Raw genomic sequence first — 18,521 nt, 5'->3', positions numbered from 1 at the left:
TCAATTCCAAATAAGTAATAATTTCCTCTTCTCTAAGATATTTACTTTTATAATGTAGTATTTTGATCTTATTATTTTACGCTATCAGTAATGTATTTATAACTTTAGTAACATAAAAGCTACGCGTTATAAATGCGTAGAATAATCTAAATCAAATGCATTATTGTCGGCGGCACATTTTTGTTTCTTCTCCTCTTTTCTCTTCTTAACTTCTGCGGCGTGATCATATATTTGTATAATAGTGTCCATCAGTGGTAGGTCCTTGGTTTCGGGGGTGAGTATGAGAAGAAGACTTGAAATCACTGCTACACATCCGAAACAGAATGAAGTCAGGATTGGTGAAATTGTGGTCTGAAAACATCATCGCACGTAAAATATTTGATAAATTTATATAAGCGCTAAAGACGGAAATTAATAGTTAAATTTTATAAATATATTATTAAAATATAGCACTTATTGGTGCAACAGCCTTGCGATTCTGTAACTCACTTTTCGAACTCACACAGCGGTTTTCACAGCGGCGGTCGCGCTCTAATCAGTCTGGCTGGCATTCTAATAAACAATAAACTACAACCTTATTAGAATGCCAAATCGTAAAATGACTGCTTTACTACTGATTAGAGCGCGACCGCCTCTGTGAAAACCGCTGTGTGAGTTCGAAAAGTGAGTTATAGAATCGCAAGGCTGTATTTGAAGTTAGTTATAAAGCTTGCTTGTGTTCAAGGAACTTACTACCGATTAAGGCATAAGTCAAATACATTAATGCATTTTAAACAGATCTTGACGTTTATTATTAGTGTGTCAAATCAATAATTCCGTATAGATTTATGAGCAATTTATTTCAATCATTATTTCAATTAATATCAATTGATTGTTGAGATGTTCAATCAAGACTTTAATGTTACATTGTGGGTAATATAACCGAACTGTCTACCTATTTGTCTTACGAACAATTTTATGTACCAGCATAGGACTCTAATTTACTTGTAGCAGTCGCGAAATAAGAACTTAAATATATTCTATAAGATTTAATTAAATTTTTAAAAGTTTAATTTATGATAAAAACATTATAAAAAAATAAATAAAATATGTTTATTATGGAACGTAAGATACATGTATCACTTATTCCACGTCATTAAATTTGAAGGCATCCCTACTCATCGGCAAAGAAGACAGAGGGTGTAGGCCGAGAGAAAAAGCCGGCGTAAAAAACTCTCGGTACTCTTTTAAAACAGCAAATCATCAAACAACACTTATTTATAACAAATATCGCAAATTAATTAGAAGTAGCCTGTCTAGCACTAGTCCCAGGCCCTTTTATCAATTAGATAATCGTTGACTTTATAGTAAGCCTTTTTACACAGCTTTTCTTTAATACATTTCTTAAATTTATTGAAAGGCAGTGATAAAAGAGCTTCTGGGATTTTATTAAAGAAGAGTATCCCTTTCCCCAAAAAAGAATTACTAACTTTAGATAGTCTAGTACGGGGAAATTGCAGCCTGCGTTTGTTCCGTGTATTAACATTGTGCGTATGTTCTATTCTAGTAAACTTATCACTATTTTTGTATACATACATAATATTTTCATAAATATATTGCGAGGGAAAGGTAAGTATATTAATTTCCTTGAATTTATCTCTAAGAGATTCCCTACATTTTAAATTATAGATTGCACGAATAGCCCTCTTCTGCAGGATGAAAATAGTTTCGACATCAGCAGCATGACCCCATAATAATAAGCCATAAGTCATTAAGCTATGAAAGTAACTAAAATAAACAAGTCTAGCTGTATCGACATCAGTTAGAGAGCGAATTTTTTTAACCGCGTAGGCTGCAGAACTAAGTCTCTTCGCCAATCCGTTAATATGAGGGGACCACTGAAGTTTTGAATCCATGGTGATTCCGAGAAATACAGTTGTATCATCCAGATTCAATTCCTCACCGTTTATAATTGGTCTAGTATCCATAATCCTTGAATTTTTTGCACAAAATTTAATGCATTTTGTCTTTTTTGCATTAAGTAGAAGGTTATTCATACTAAACCAATGGACAATCGAAGACAGAGCATTGTTCACATCGTCAAAATTTGTTATTTGTCGTTTGATTTTAAAAATCAAGGACGTGTCATCAGCAAACAAAACTATCTGATGTTTTCTCTCTACCATGAAAGGTAGATCATTTATATAAACAAGAAAGAGGAAAGGGCCAAGAATTGAGCCCTGTGGTACCCCCATATCTACTGCCGACCCAGAGGACCTCTTACCATTCACTTCAACCTTCTGAGTTCTTCCGTGTAAATAGGAAGTCAGAAGATTCAGTGCGGTATTCTTGATGCCATAATGGCGGAGTTTCCCGATTAAGGTCTCGTGTTGGACACAATCAAATGCTTTGGATAAGTCGCAGAAAACACCTAAAGCGTCATGCGACTCCTCCCAAGCCTTAATTATATATCTATATAACTCAACACCGGCATCGGCTGTCGAGCGACCCTTGGTAAAACCGAACTGATTATTATGTAATAATTTGTTTACGTTAAAATGACTTACCAGTTGATTTAATATAATTTTTTCAAATATTTTACTACAAGTAGGTAGTACGGAAATTGGTCTAAAGTTACTGGGGTCGGACATACTACCTGCTTTAAATAATGGAATGACTTTACTATGTTTCATTAGATCGGGAAACTCGCCACTTTTAATACAATTGTTGAAAATTATAGCTAGATGGGGAGCAATTACATCAATTATGCTACTAATTATTTTTACAGAAATACCCCAAAGATCGGTAGTGTTCTTAATATCTATGGTTCTAAATATCCTCACTATATCGTCGGCACCAATGGGTCGGAATGTAAAACTGATATATCATTACATAGTATAAGTTCTTCACCACTTCTGTAGATTGTCCGATGTAATTACATGTCTCGTATAATTCGTTCGAGTGTTATAACTCTTCATATTAGATTCAAGTAAAGCGGGCCATAGACGGACCGCATGTTGTAATGAAGACCGACTGCAATATGCGGTTTGCTCAGGAACTGCTCGAGCGGTCCGTGTATATGAATTTAGTATGGAAAGTGCAGATCGCCGTGCTGCGACCGCTTAAAGCAGTCGGTATCGGCTGCAACATGCGGTCCGTCTTTGGCCCGCTTTACAATAATATACGTATACTAGTGGACCCGACAGACGTTGTCCTGCATGATATCTCAAGCAATTAGTAAAGCAAAGTATGAAAGTACCGACTGCAGCGCCATCTGGTGGGCTGATTTGTGAATCTAAACCATTCCCAGATCCCCTTGAACACACACAAAAAATTTCAACAAAATCGGTCCAGTCGTTTGAGAGAAGTTCAGTGACATACACACTCACAGAAGAATTATATGTATAAAGATGTAGTCTTATTTTTTGTTAATTGGCTACTTGAAACAAATCTTTTTCAAAATTGCCAATGTAATTAATGAAAAAGATTATAAAAGCATTTTAAATACTATTACCAGCATGGAAGACAAAGGCGCCAAGGTGCTTCCAGCACAAGAAGCCAAAGTGCAAAAGCCTAGTAGCGATCCTCTAACGCTAGTGGGAAAGAGCTCCATTGTATAAGTAGCGATGCCAGTATAGCAGGCGGCCACTAGTAACTTTCCGATGAGGAATAACGTTATCTTGACACCGATGTAATCTAAAAATATTAATGATAAATAAATATACAGTTTAATTATTGTGTGTAAAATAAAATAACGAAAACAAGCGACAATTGTTTATAACCCATGGATAATTTTACTTTTAATTAAGATATATTTTTATACGCAACTAGTGTTCTAAGAATACGGTTCAAACTCGATTTTCATATAAGTACGAGAGTTAGGGTTTGCGCTAAGTCTTGGACTCCGTTACTCGTGAACTTCGAACTCGTTCGTTTAGCAATCAAATAAATTCTAAAATAAAATTCCCTCTATAAATATATGTCTATTCAAGTATTTTATTTCCACCGCCTCCACGTCTTAGTCGTTAAAATACAGTTCGGAAGTTCTGGGTTCAATTGTCGATAAAACAATAATTGTTATAAGTTGTTGGCGGATAAGGTTGCCTTGAAATATAATAATATTAAACAATCATAAAAGGTTTTCCTTCATAAACAAGTGGTGATCGAACAAAAGCGAAAACCTAGCGTGCGCAAGAGTTCCAATTTAGGACCTAAAATATTAGACTAAATCACTCATGCATACTGCATATGCAATGCATAAAGTTGCCGTTTGATTCGAATAACTTACTAATAATTTACAAATTGAATTAATTTAACATATTTACCTTCAGGAGTATATGCACTGGCTATATTCGCGGCAGCACATATCACATACCCGAAGCACAAAGGCAATTTCCGTCCGACCTTATTCATGAAATACATAGAAACTATTTCACCGGGAAAAGACATAACAGCAGCTAATAAAAAGTTTGTATATTTATTTCCAGGCAGATACACAGAATTCACAATAAGTCCATAGTATATAAAACTAACTGCGAATCTACAAAATGCAGCCACTAGCAACCTCTTCATCAACTCTTTTGATTTTAACACTGCGACGTAACCTTCTCTTTTAGTTTTGGCTTTATTAGATTGTTTTAATATATCTTCATTTATCGTATCTAAATAATCTAAATTGACATTAATTTTATTCATTCCAGCAATTTTTCGCAGCGTCTTCTTGGCGTTTTCTGTTCTCCGGTTAAGTATTTGCCAGCGCGGGCTCTCTTTTAATAATACGAAATAGGATAAGAATATTAAAGATGGTGAACACATTATGTATAATAAATGTTTCCAGTATGGCACAAACATCGCAATGCATGCGAATATTGCTTCTCCCATATATATCGCATACGCGAATAATACGCCAGCTAAGAATCTCGTCTTCTTTCCACCGATTTCAATCACTGAAATGTATTATTTAAAATAAGTAATAGTTTTACGCCTACTGAAACTCTCATTATATAATATTTAAGCGCATTATAAAAACTGCAGTAGGTTTACAATTCTACTTAACAACATTTATTGGCAGCATAGATCAGTGCAGAGCTAATCTAGTGGTTTCATCCCTGAGGTCGTAGACTCAAACCTCGGCTGAGCACCAATGGACTTAGACCAAAAAACTCAACGACGTGATCAGAAGATTGATCACGTACTTGCTTAATAGGAAAAACATATTATAAAAATATCTGACGCCCAGCCTTAAAAGATTGTAGCGTCATCGTTTTTCTTTCAAATGGGCTTATATATAATTTTCTTTCTAGTGGAGATAGAATAGAAATACTTACTTAGAACTGTAGCGGCAGTATAGGCTCCACCAGTCATCGACGATTCTATAAACTCAAAAAATATATACAAATTATAAGACTTCGCCATGGTTTTAAAGTTTCCCAAAAACACGCCTAACGAACAAATAATGAGCGCTGGTTTCCGTCCAATCCTGGAAGAATTTTAATAATTAAAAATATGCTTTCTAATAACATAATACTAAGATTTAGAAGTAAATGTTATGTCCCGGAGCATTACATGGGTCACGATATTAGGCAAGTAAATGATTAGTCTTGTCTGCCTTACAAGCTGTGTATAGTTCACTGAAAATTTGACTGGTTTACGGTTCTAATATTTTCCGCGCGGTATATGTGACATACCTACATTATGGCGGGAAGGTGAAACGAAAAATTATCATTTGAGAATTTAATTTTTTTAATAAGTCGCCCTGTAGAAGTGCGGTTTAGATCAACACGCAAAAAAATAATATGCTTATAATCATATAATAATAAGATTATATGAAGAACCTACCTACATAAAATGCAATGTGGCGGAAATCCCTTGTTAACGTGATTTCCGAGTCAATAAACTTTATAAGATAGATGTAATAACCATAAAGCTTTATATCTACAATGGAGAATTACTTACGGTAAATAATACAAGTTGCATTGATAAGAAAAACCCATATACAAACGAACTCAGTATTTACTTAATTTACAGTACATTAAATGTTATGATATCAATGTGTACTAGTGATATTTATAACTGATTTAACCTTTCCATTCACCTTTACAACCTGATGATGAACATAAGCTATAGAATATTTAAAAAAAGGTTCTGTATGAAATTACGGGAGTGTGACCAATGCAAAGGTGTGAAAACGACAAATAAAAATCCTAAATCGCGTACGCTGCGAAAACTAAACAATAGAACAAAGTGATGTACTACAGTTTTATAGATGATATTAATATCTGCTAAAAAGTCCGCGGTACCACATGTTTAACTAAAAAAATATTACTCGAGTCGATTTATCGACGAAAGCTTTAGGCTATTAAACTCGTGCTGAACATAATAAACAGCTGCATTGCTAGTTTTTAATATTTAAACAATCTAAGTATATAATTGTAGTAAAATACTTAACACTAAGTACATATTATTTAATTGACTGATTTCTCAATAATTACCAACATTCTTGATCGCAATTTTACGTTGATCTTGTCTTGCAATAAGATCTTACAGGAAGGTGGTTAAAAAACCGTTACATAATCGCGCCTTAACAAGATTTTTAATTAATTAATCTCCGTAGGTAACTCTTGAATTATTAACGACCGGTGTCGTGTCGCACATTTTTTCGTGTTATATGCTATATATAATAAATAAATTAACGTCGGTTTAGCGTAAGGCTATATAGTTTTTAAATTATTTTAATTTACAGAAAAATTTCTGTGAAAATTACGCAATTCAAAGGTTTCCTAAATGGGGTAATCGATTCTTACACTGTTTATAAAAATTTAATGTTTAATAGAAAGCACTTACCTATCACAAAGCCATCCAATTATAACCATGGAGACAGCCATTCCTATGTTTCGAGTCATTCCAATGAAATTCGTTCTCCATGGCTCACATGCCATATCCAACTGAAATAATATATTATTACGACACTTTTTAATTAACTCAACATAAATAGCTATGCTATGCTGGTTTATACTGGAATTATGGTAATTGCTAAAAGTCGTAATTTTTGTAAGAAACCTGTGCAAATGTTTGTGTGAATATGTGCTAGCAATTTCGAGGCGATCGAATTAGCTAACGTATCGAAGACGGCTAGGTCGCACCTGGAAGTTTTTGGTGTAAAATCTTACAATTTGTAAAACATGTTAACAGAACAGCCCTGCGATTCTGTAACTCACTTTTCGAACTCACACAGCGGTTTTCGCATCGGCGGTCGCTCTCAAATCAGTCGTGCAGCAGTCATTTTATGATTTGGCATTCTGAAAATGTGGGAGCTTGTAGTTTATTGTTTATCACAATGCCAAATCATAAAATTACTGCTTCACGACTGATTTGAGAGCGACCGCCGATGCGAAAACCGCTGTGTGAGTTCGAAAAGTGAGTTACAGAATCGCAGGGCAGGTGAAGACGAGAGACGGGGAGCCCTACTGCCTCTGGCTCGTGAATAATTAAAGAATATTGTCGTTTATGGCTTGTAGCCCGCATCACCATCAAGTTGGATTTAAAATATAACTGACATGTTCCAGGAGATTTCTTATATTATACTTTTATAACATTCTATTATCGATATATCATGTCTAGTCGTGGGATTTGTTTAGAAAAACAAATATAAATCCTATATCTTATTGTAGCATTCTGTTGTTAAAATAATTCACGTAAAAAAAATATAACAAATGTCTTCTGAAAATTAAGTAATTAATTAAAATTAATTAACAATCTTAGCGTACTATAGTAGTAAAATACTTAACACTAAGTACATATTATTGAATTGACTGATTTCTCAATAATTACCTACATTCTTGATCGCAATTTTATGTTGATCTTGTTGATACATTAATTATTTTTTAGATAATTTAGAAAGTTGTCCTAATATTTTTATAATAATAATAATCCAGTGCGACTACAACCCTTTAAGGGCCTTTCTCTCTGATTGCATCCGTTTCTTTGATCATGTGTGTTTCATAAACAAGTGGGTGTTCAGCCTTCTGTCTGACACCTGACACATGTCAAATTTGGATGTGAGACATGTCGATTTCCTCGAGAGTCGCACGCTGAAGCCACTACGTCAACACTGTCTGCACTGATAGATTTATGTTGCATGCATTTACCTTTTCGATTAATAAAATTGAACGTATTAAGAATCGCAATTAGTGCTTTTGCATATTGGGTCAAACGATTTGTAATAATCGAATCAATTACTGTCGATGGCTAACTCAATGCCATATTTTAATCAATAATAATTATAAGGATTACCAATAATGGGAAGATGTTTCTTGTACTTAGGGTAGTAAGTACTATATAAAGTCGAACGTCAAAGGTTAGTGTCCGTATGTAATTGACGCTGTAGAAAAGCCGAACTCATTGATATAGGTTAGTAAGCCATCGATTTAAAAGAGACTAGACACGTGGCGGCACAAATTTAAAATGTTTCAGAAGACATTTGAGTTAATATCCTAATAAATATCTATTTCTTTTTTTTTAAATATACTATATGATCAATTCATCAGATTATGGACGAAGGAGCTATGCTTGTTACACAACAAAAATAAATATTACAAGTCGAATTGAAAACCTCCTCTTTCGGAATTTTCGAAGTCAAAAACATTATTCCAACCAGCCATAGACAATGTTTTTGACTTTTGTAATGCTTATACTAAAATATAGTAAATCATTGTTATTAATAACATAATTTTCCTATATCTTCTAAGTGGGGCAAAGGGGATCAACAATGCTTCGCAATCGCCTCCTTTTTTGAGCCACACATTTAAGTTCAGACCACGTTAACCCAATAGGCGGGTCCACAACTGAGCATCGCCGATATAAGAACTATTTATTCAAAAATAACTCGATTTCAATAAGCAGCATATAAGACTGACAAGTGCCTGCGTTTTATTGTACGTATAAACGAGTTCGTCAGTTGTACTCTTTACCTATCAACCTGAAACAATCATTGTTGCTATCAATCGAACTTTAGATCGTCGAGGTATATGCCAAGAGTTACCATTCTAATAAGGTGGCGAACCTTACAAATACTTACGTAGTAAAAAGAAGATAAAATAGCAAAGTATTGATATTTATTTAAAGTAGGCCATTTTAACTACAAGTAGTAGAACGATGCTTTAGTAAGTTATAATAGTAATTTATGATGCCTATGACATCGACTATAAAGGCAATAAAAGCGTTCAAATTAAAAATACATCTTATAGCTTTGATTAATTACGAAATCAAACCAATTTACGTCAAGGAAGGGTACGTCGTATTTACAAGTCCGGATATAATTGAATTCTGAAGGAAAATATAACTTGAGGTCTTTTGTCACTCACTACTAAGGTCACGCTATTATGTAATACTTTCTACGAAAAACTGTATGAAAAGCGTTTCCACACATTAATCATTTTATTGTTTTTATATATGTGTTAGGCCCGTATTCCTAATTAATATATCAAAAATAAATCAGTGGGCGTGGGGAGATACATTTCTTTATATTTTTCAATAAACTTTACTATTGGTGTTAACATATGCAATTAGTATTTCATTAGACATCGAATATTGAATTTATTGTGATTACAAAGTACAGGCTAACAACCTAAGCCACAAAGGACTTTATAGGTTTGTATTCACAAGGAAAGTCGTAGAAAACCTTTAAGCTATGATTTTAATTTTAACTATGGAATCCTATTCTATAGACCTAGCTGTGATTATTTTATTTTAATTGTTTGAATGGAGTCCGTCTCTTCATAAAAACAAAAAGTCCGCAGTGTTAGTTAAAAACAACGTAACGGAACGTAATTTCAGATTTGTTAACTTTAGTGTATCTACAGCCAATATGTACTGCGTGAATCCTCAAATAATATCCATATGCTATTTTCTAGCATATTTGCTCCTACGAAATAAATCTAACCATAAACAATAAACATACTTAGGTGTCAACAAAACTAAATATACACATACCTCACCTACAACAGTATCGTTGCTTTCGTATACCCATCTCGTACAGTCTTCGTATTGATCAGTAAAAGTTTCGTTTGTACAGATATCACCCACCGCGAAACTGTCTTTTAGTATCGGTTTCAGGCATTTGTTCGGAACCGTATCGGGCCACCATGGCACTAAGAATTCTGTTGTTGAGTTCTCACACTCGGGAATGTAGCATCTGCAATAATAATACTACATATATATCGAAAATTAAAAAAATCTATTACAATATTTCTGCTATACAATTTTATAAACTTCGTATTTTCTTAAGATAATTCTTAGTTACTGCACACTAATATCAAATTCTGTGCCAGTCTTTATAAGGTTGACGAAAAACCGGACTAAACGCGCAGTATATCTAAGGTCTAAACAACTCATTAGAATAATAAATTATTTATTAAAAGTGGTTTCAATAAACACTTAATTAATTCAATGAGTTAAATAATTGTTATGACACATAAGTTTGTACTTTTATATATGTGAAAGACTGAGGTCAACAGTATAATATTTTTATTGCAATATTATTTATTTTAATTATAGATATAATAGTGTAATAATATTAATCGGTACTTTAGTCCAGATTTGCAATGCCTAATTTAATAGCCAATTTAGTTCATATACTTACTGTTTAGCAGCCTATACAATAATAATTGTTTTATTTGATAAAAATAATAATTTTAGTATTTATATCTCTTACCTATATTCAATATCACCAGCAATAAAAACATAGTTAACATTATTCATAGAAACAAAAACAATCGGCAAGCATGCGAGAAAGTACTGTATTATTTGATATTTTCCGAACTTTTCAAAAATATCGGACACCACGCTTTTTCCTTTTTCACTATCCATTGTAAGTAATAAATGTTTTAACTATTCTTAGCTAGATCCCACATCTCGCGTGATTCGTCGAGCGACCCAGTAAAGACTGAATTAGTGATAATTGCATCTTATTTGAAATTCTATTTACATTCACTATTTAAATATTATAGTACATGCTCGCACTGCTACATTCTGCACCTATCTGATTTTTGATAAAAAATAATTTTAAACGATTATTTTATACATTAATCAAATTGCCTTAATACGAATTTTTACATAAACTACTGTTAAGGCATCATGACTAAACACCCAGGTAAGTATGTCTCTCTACTCAGTGTTTATTGTGCGTTAGGCATCTATAACACGTGCGCGATAAGTTGGGACCTTCTAGGAATGCGGATTCCCGCCCGCTTCCCCTGCACTTCCCCGATGGCGCCCGTATTGTACCGTTCGCATCGCAAGTTTTTTACTAGGATTTTTAGTCTCGTTCTGGCTTACGTCACGTAACGACGCGCTCTGGAATCCTTTTAGTTTCGTTTGTGTTATTGTTTTGTTGTTGTAGTTTTTGTTGTTATAGTTCTTGTTAAGTTTTTTTTTATTATCATTATGAAGGGTAAACCTTTACATAGCGGAGAAAGAAACCTCGTGCTAAAAGTGTTAGAGTTTTTTGAAAACGAAAAACGGAACAAACAGTTTTGTGTACCTGTTGACCAGTTGTAAATAATAGATACGAGTAAAATAAATGTATAAACTTAAAAATTGTATTTTTATTCATTACAAAATTCCTTCACTTTCTGTGATACATAATTAAATAGTATTCTATTGTATTCAAATAGTGTAAAAAAAATAAAGATAAGATAAAAAGCAGCATCATCCCTGAGTAACATAATAAATTAGGTTAAAAAAAAACAAAGACGAAGCCGCGGCGGCTGCTCGTTGTGTTCGCTTTTTTGCGGACGGTACAAACACGCCACTGTGACGTCACCGCGCTCAGGTCCCAACTTATCGCGCACGGGTTGTACTGTTGACAGTGAGGATGTAACCTCAACCTATCACCGTTTTTGAAAGTGATTATAAAAAAAAGTATGATCAAGGAAGCAGAAGATGATACTCGGAACATTACAGAATAAAATAGTTTTACTTAGATTATCACATCTGTCGGGCGTCCCGAGATGCACATTTTTTTAAATTTGTATGAGTATAATGCAATTTTTTTCGCTTGAGTAAAGTATATCAAAATATGAATAACAAAATTTCCTTTTTTTGTATTAAGAATTATGACCTACTTTATTTTTATAATAACTCTTAACAATATTGTCGTAATATGCATAAAAAAACAAGAATAAGCAACTCTTCCAGAAGTAAAACAATTGCTGCAAGAGCGGAAGGAGCTTTTGATACAACGTAAATGTAAAGAAAGCCGTAAAAGTATAACAGATTACTAATTGCAAATTGATTAGAGAAGGAGGAAAAGAAAAACTAAACGGTGAATAACATGGAAAATTGGACTAAGAAAGGCGCTTAAAACGAAGATAATGCCAAAAAGGACTTGATACCCAACATAAATAATAAAGATGATATAACTACGGCTACATGGTCTGAGTAACTAAAAAATACCAAAATTTATACAGAAGCCATATGATGGGACAAGTCAATTAAGAATACACCAACTGCAACAACTGATGAAGAAGAAATATCTAAAATACTAATAAGAATAAACAATAAATAAAATCAAAATAATAAAGGACTTGGATCATTGGAACCTGGTTACGTGTATTAAACGACATTGTTTACACAAAAAATATCCCTTTGGAATGGCTACATAAAAATGGCAATAAATTTTACTAAACATTTTGACATGCGAGGGTACGGAAGTTCGCACTTGATTGAATTACTATTTACTGTGCAAAAATTAGCCTGGTATAAATGGTTGATTTTTTTTTATCGCATTCGCGTCGGTATGGCTGTAAGTCACACCGGAGTAGTATGGCATGACACTGCCGCCTCTTATTTTTTTTATGGACTATCGGAAAATACTAGAATTTTTTGTGGAACAAATCGTTTAAAAGTCGTAAATAATCCGACGAGTTCGACTAACGCCCACGCGCTTGTGCCGCCGGTACCAGCGCTATGACCATCAAGATTCTTTTTTTAAATTTCTAAATAAGACCCCTGTAGACCCGCCATACTGGTACAAATGACTAACTATTTTGTGTAACTATCTCCCGGCCTATTTAGGCATATTACCTTAATTTAAAATCTGAATTACGTTTGTCGGTTATTAGTGTTGTCCAGAATGTCTTCTTGCGTTTGTTATCTGTGGCCAGTAAGAACGCGGTATATGTTCATTTTGTACGATGTCTGTAGTCTACAATTTCTTCTCTACTACATGATACATTTGAGGTCTGTGCTTGTAAATTGTTATCAAAATATGTCGCGATTTTGTAACCAAGATAGTTTGTTTTTATTATTTATTTAAATTGATGTGAAAATAATAATTTATTTCACTCAAAAGTGTTCTAATATGGAGTTACAATATAGTTTTAAACTGCGATTGTATATGAAAGTGATTAGAAGTTAGACTAACATCAGCCATAAACATGAATATACAATGTTTTATAGTAATTATCGGCGTTTCTAGAGTGCTTTCGCAAAATGAAGATTGCACTACAAATAGCAGCCGCTGTGACTATAAGTTAAGTATAAAGCAGTTGTCTCATACTCTAGCTACCAAGTTAACAGAATATACTGTTAAAGAATTAGGAAGCGAATATACATCGCATTTAGAAGTACGAACTGCATACAAATTGAACTATGATACAACAGATGCATTGCTCTCCAACATAGTAGAAAAACTTAATTACAAACTTTCTTCAGCAGTGAATATACTTTTGGATATGAAGGAATCTCTTGATCTGAATAATACACTTACTTTTACTCATCCATGCCCCTTTAATTCTATCAGAAAATCAGTTTTCGTCAAACCAAGTTATGTTTCTAAAGATCCTCAGATAAATATGCTTGAACGCTTTAAAGATTTGAAGATAAAAAGACAATACTTTTTGGCGCACATTGATTATGCAACAGACAAAGATTGTACAAATATACCTCATTCTAATTTACGGTATTTATACCATAAAGTTATTCATGGAAGCCCTAAATTGGTTGTTTTCATCATTGATAATAATATGAGAATGGAATCGTTACAACATGCTATTAATATTGCAAAAGAAACTGTATATGCTTTGCAATCTATAGATATGATTGCTTTAAAGATTACTAATATGACAAGCTTTATCAAGTTTGAAGATATCTGCAGTAATGATGTGTCCAATATTGGTAATGCTACAGAGAGTAACAAATTACTGTTTCGTGAATATTTGTCAACAATAGATTTTTCATCTACAAGTCTTCCCCCTCAAACAATTGGTAGAGAATTAAAAACACTCTTGAATGAAACACATTTACCAGAAAACAAATTATTAATTTTTCTGACAGATACAAAAGTAATGGAAAACGATATATGGCTAAAGATATTTCCACATTCAACAAATGAAAATGTAAAGTTTGCCATTGGTTTACTATATGAAAACTACATTGATAAAAATTGTTCTTTGGGTATCTTACACTTCGACAAGTGGCACAATCATTCTAATAATCATTCTGTTATGAAAATGCATATCAATGACAGTGGAGTGATTGGCCAAGTAGCCTCTGCATTTCTATCATTGCTGCCTAATAAGTATGAACACAAACTGAAAGTGGAATTACCTATTTGGGAAGCAACAGAAAGGGATTTTATTGTTTCTATGGTTATTCCAACATCAAGCGGCATCCTTGGTTTGGATTTATACTGGTCTGACCTTGCCGAAGATATTATTTATTTTAAAGGAAACATTCAAAGGCGAGCATTTGTCATGGATTTTTCAGGTAAAATTCTTATGCATACATACTTTCCAAGACCTGAAGCTATTTCGGAAAAAATTAAATTTACAACTTTGGATAAAATTGAAACCTCTCCATTTATTGAAAATGTCATGCAAGAAATGCTTGTAAACAGTTCAGGTAATATGACTGTTATTAATAATAATACGACAAGTAAAATCACTTATTCATGGAAATGGGTAAGACAACTCTATATTGCTTGTATTGTTTTTGAGGAATCAAATTCTACAATATTTAATATGTCAAATACCTTTCTTTCAAGAACAAATAAAGAGATTCTTTTTCATAGAATAGATTTATTTCCTCCAAGGACTGGTAGGATTTGTAGACATTTTAAACAGATATCAACTATTGAACAGGGTACTGTGTACTTAAGTCCTTCTAGTTTTCAATCACCATTTACTTATCTCTATGATATGGGCGATGGTCAAGAGGCTATAACATATATGCAGAATTACTTAGCTTATCTTAGGAGTGTTGCTCATGGTTTGTTATCAAATCCTGGTCTGAAAAGTGAAATACAACATGATGTAGGCTTTTTAAATTCTATATTATCTTTCTATAAGAGACAACACTTGCATGGCAGCCTTTCCAAATATGTAGTCAGGAGGTATGCAGTTACAGATAGTGGAGTACTTGTAATGTTTCCTGGGACTGTGTTAGAATATGATTATGAACCAGTGAGAAGACCCTGGTACACACATGCTATAGAAAATCCTGGAAAAATCATATTAACTTCTCCTAATTTGGATGTTGGTGGTGCAGGATATATTGTTACAATTTCGTTTTCTATTAAAAGCCCTAGTTATCCTGCCATGGTAGTAGCAATGGATGTTACTATGGGATTTTTATACAAAATTCTGATAGATAGTTCACCTCTATGTTCCATGTCATATAACAAATGTTTTATCATGAATAATAGGGGTTATTTAGTGTCCCATCCTGGTCTAATGGATCCAAATGGTTCAGGCCCAATTGAGCAACAACATATAACACATAAAGAATCAATGATTGCAATTGATATGTTGAATCACAAAGGGTTTGTTACTAAAAGGTTATGCAACAATTTCTATGATAAAACAATTCAAAGATACTATGATTTCAACACATCCTTGTCCTCTGTTCTATCAAATGTTGTATCCACAGATCATTGTGTACACTATTATATAACTGCTATACCTGGTACTAACGCCTTCATTGGCCTCATTAATGCATCATGCAGTGTTGGCGCATTTTGCCCATGCAGTATGGTAGATCGTCTATGTTTAAATTGTAATCGTATGGAACAAACGGAATGCGAATGCCCTTGCGAGTGTAGCTCGGAACAGTTTGAGTGTCCCAATTCAAACGCTTCAAATTTTATCCAGAATGTACCGCTGTGCGGAATTACTCCCGAAAGTAATAATCATAAATCCCACTACTTCCACAATGTAGCTGAAAATCTTAAGTCATGCTTTGATTTTCAGTGTGAGGCATATCTCACGCATTCCGCTTGTCTGGGTGTATTAGGCTGCGAATGGTGTCAAATTGATGCCGATGGACGATCCCCTTTGACAACTCCTTTCTGTACGTCACAGTCTACATGCTTTAATGGTGTGTTGGGTGCTGTGACTCCATATGGAGAGGGTACCTTTGGTCATATAAATAAAGATGCATTTGCTAGTTATTCAGCCATAGGTCCAATAGCAGGGTTTATTGTAACAGTCAGTTTGATAATAGCTGTAGCAACATACTGCTATAAACAGAATACCACTACTGCAAGTTGTCACAATTTATACGTTGACGGTCCTGCTGAAACATGGCATGATGCTGATGTGCAGATGGGTCATTTACAATCTGATGATATGCACGATGCTTCTGGACAAGATAAGCTATTACCAGCTTTGGAAATTGAAGCTCCAATATCTCCCTACCGTGTGATAACGGGATATAGACGGCCTCACACAGCTGGGGGCTCAGATCAGGGTTATTCTACGATGACACCTCATGAGGATTCAGAAGCAACTGGCTTTTCTGTAAATGATCCAACCGTACTTTCAGATGATACAAAGTCTGATGTTAGTTTTCCTCCTCCGGCTAGGGTTAAACCACGGCTTATGCAAACAGATTTAACCATGACTGTATTACCGTGTGGAAAAAATAGCGTTATAGCCCCTGTGACCGTCCACCGAAACATGGAAGCTTCTTAGAAATTTAAAATCTACCTCGTTTGTATATACGGTTTGTTAGTTTTGTAATAAGCTTATTTTCATTGTGATAATATTAATATGTTCGCCAATTAGCATAAGTTTTAGTTTTTTATAACTGGTCTAGCATTGACATTGTTTTCCTATATGAAATCCTATTAATTAATTTTGGTGCTGTATAAATGAAATACATAGATTTAATTTTATACACATTTATCGTCAATAGACAATTTTAACAACTGAGTTTAACTAATAATTAGCAGATGATAATGTATGTTTGAATGCCATAAACGTTTTCGTATTTTTTTTCATGTGATTCATGTGCAGATAAATGATATATCCAATTCAATGATTTTTATAAGGAGTATTACAATTTAGAATTAGTTTTAATTGTGCAATTTTGACAGCTAATAACTATTTTTATAAATTTGTACTTAATTATAAGATTTGTAAATTAAATTAGTATACATAAATGTATAAGTAACGCATCTTACAGGAATAAATAATCCTAACAAACAATAATTCTTTAAATTGTAAAATTAAGTATCTTTTGCAGCTGTACTTAAAAGGAATATTTATGTTAATCGGCAATTAATGTTTATATTAATTACTATATAATATACTTTATAAATTCTTTTATAAATACATAACACCTTAATCATACATTTCACAATATGTGTACTGATTGAACAAAATACGTGTATAATTTTAACTGGTAACTATAACGCTTTTAAAACAATTTCCTTTGTATTGTGAATGTTTGAAGTAATATTGTAATCGAAATCAATGTGCCAGTGCCTCCTGTATTATAAGCTAAGTGTATATTAAGACTGAATTTGATGTTGCATTTACATTGTAATAAACTTTTTTTATAAAACAATCTTTTTTTATGTAAACAGTGTACCTACATTATTTACACCTAACGCTCGAACCCAATAATCAATCCACAATCAAGACCGTGTCAGTCGATCGATCTCCTATCTGCATCCCAATAGCCAAACCCTACGAAGACAATCCATTTTTGGCGACGGATAAAATGCTCTTTGTCGTTCTATTTTACAGAGTTTTCACTCATATTTGATAAATAATCAATGTGAACCAAATAAAGTAAATAAAACCGCACTTACAAATAACATTAAAATATACATGTTATGTTTAAAACATAACAAACAGTTTTTTTTATTATTTAAAAAACTGGTGTAAGTTAAAATCTGTTAAAATAATTAACTGTTGAAATCGAGCTTTCGTCAACTGTCATTTTCATACAAAGGTCTATCCACAGACACCGATACGACCTCCCATGGATAACTTGTATCGACAGATGGCTATTACAATCCGTCGATTGGTTATTGGCACACTTGTTACAACATATGGATTAAGATTACCTACTATCTCAGATGTTTATTATGGATTGAGATAGGTTATTAGCTTCGGGCGTAAGACAATACTTGCTCGTACACTTTAGACGCCGTAGACTCAATTATTATGGAACAACATCGTTTTAACCGGATTTACATATAAGTGGGCAAATTGCTGCTTTGAATACGGATTTTGATGTCGCACATTTTACTGGTA

General features: G+C 33.4%; 2 protein-coding genes across 2 annotated transcripts; one reads left to right on the top strand and one right to left on the bottom strand.

The window, feature by feature from the left end:
• Positions 1–61: 61 nt before the first annotated feature.
• LOC125052534 (organic cation transporter protein-like) lies at positions 62–10,945 on the bottom strand. The gene is made up of 7 exons (XM_047653441.1): positions 10,691–10,945; positions 9,970–10,171; positions 6,823–6,923; positions 5,307–5,458; positions 4,305–4,925; positions 3,494–3,675; positions 62–351 (listed from the first exon to the last, which is right to left on the bottom strand). The coding sequence occupies exons 1-7, from the start codon at positions 10,843–10,845 to the stop codon at positions 127–129; spliced, it is 1,638 nt and encodes a 545-aa protein (XP_047509397.1). The 5' UTR covers positions 10,846–10,945; the 3' UTR covers positions 62–126.
• A 2,267-nt stretch (positions 10,946–13,212) lies between these two features.
• Positions 13,213–17,823, top strand: LOC125052389 (VWFA and cache domain-containing protein 1). Its single transcript, XM_047653202.1, has one exon. It carries the CDS (start codon positions 13,416–13,418, stop codon positions 16,947–16,949), a length of 3,534 nt encoding a protein of 1,177 aa, XP_047509158.1. The 5' UTR covers positions 13,213–13,415; the 3' UTR covers positions 16,950–17,823.
• The last annotated feature ends 698 nt before the right edge of the window (positions 17,824–18,521 follow it).

This window comes from Pieris napi, chromosome 9 (assembly GCF_905475465.1).
Source record: "Pieris napi chromosome 9, ilPieNapi1.2, whole genome shotgun sequence".
Taxonomy (NCBI): domain Eukaryota; kingdom Metazoa; phylum Arthropoda; class Insecta; order Lepidoptera; family Pieridae; genus Pieris; species Pieris napi.
The sequence above is the reverse complement of the archived record's forward strand: the minus strand, read 5'-3'. Positions and strand labels throughout refer to the sequence as shown.

Coding starts and splice junctions, on each gene's coding strand:
- LOC125052534 (XM_047653441.1), bottom strand. CDS start 10,845: ATGGATAGTGAAAAAGGAAAAAGCGTGGTGTCCGATATTTTTGAAAAG. Junction 4,926..5,306: donor TACTGCCGCTACAGTTCTAA/GTAAGTATTTCT, acceptor AATACATTTCAG/TGATTGAAATCGGTGGAAAG. Junction 352..3,493: donor CGCCTTTGTCTTCCATGCTG/GTAATAGTATTT, acceptor TGATGTTTTCAG/ACCACAATTTCACCAATCCT.
- LOC125052389 (XM_047653202.1), top strand. CDS start 13,416: ATGAATATACAATGTTTTATAGTAATTATCGGCGTTTCTAGAGTGCTT.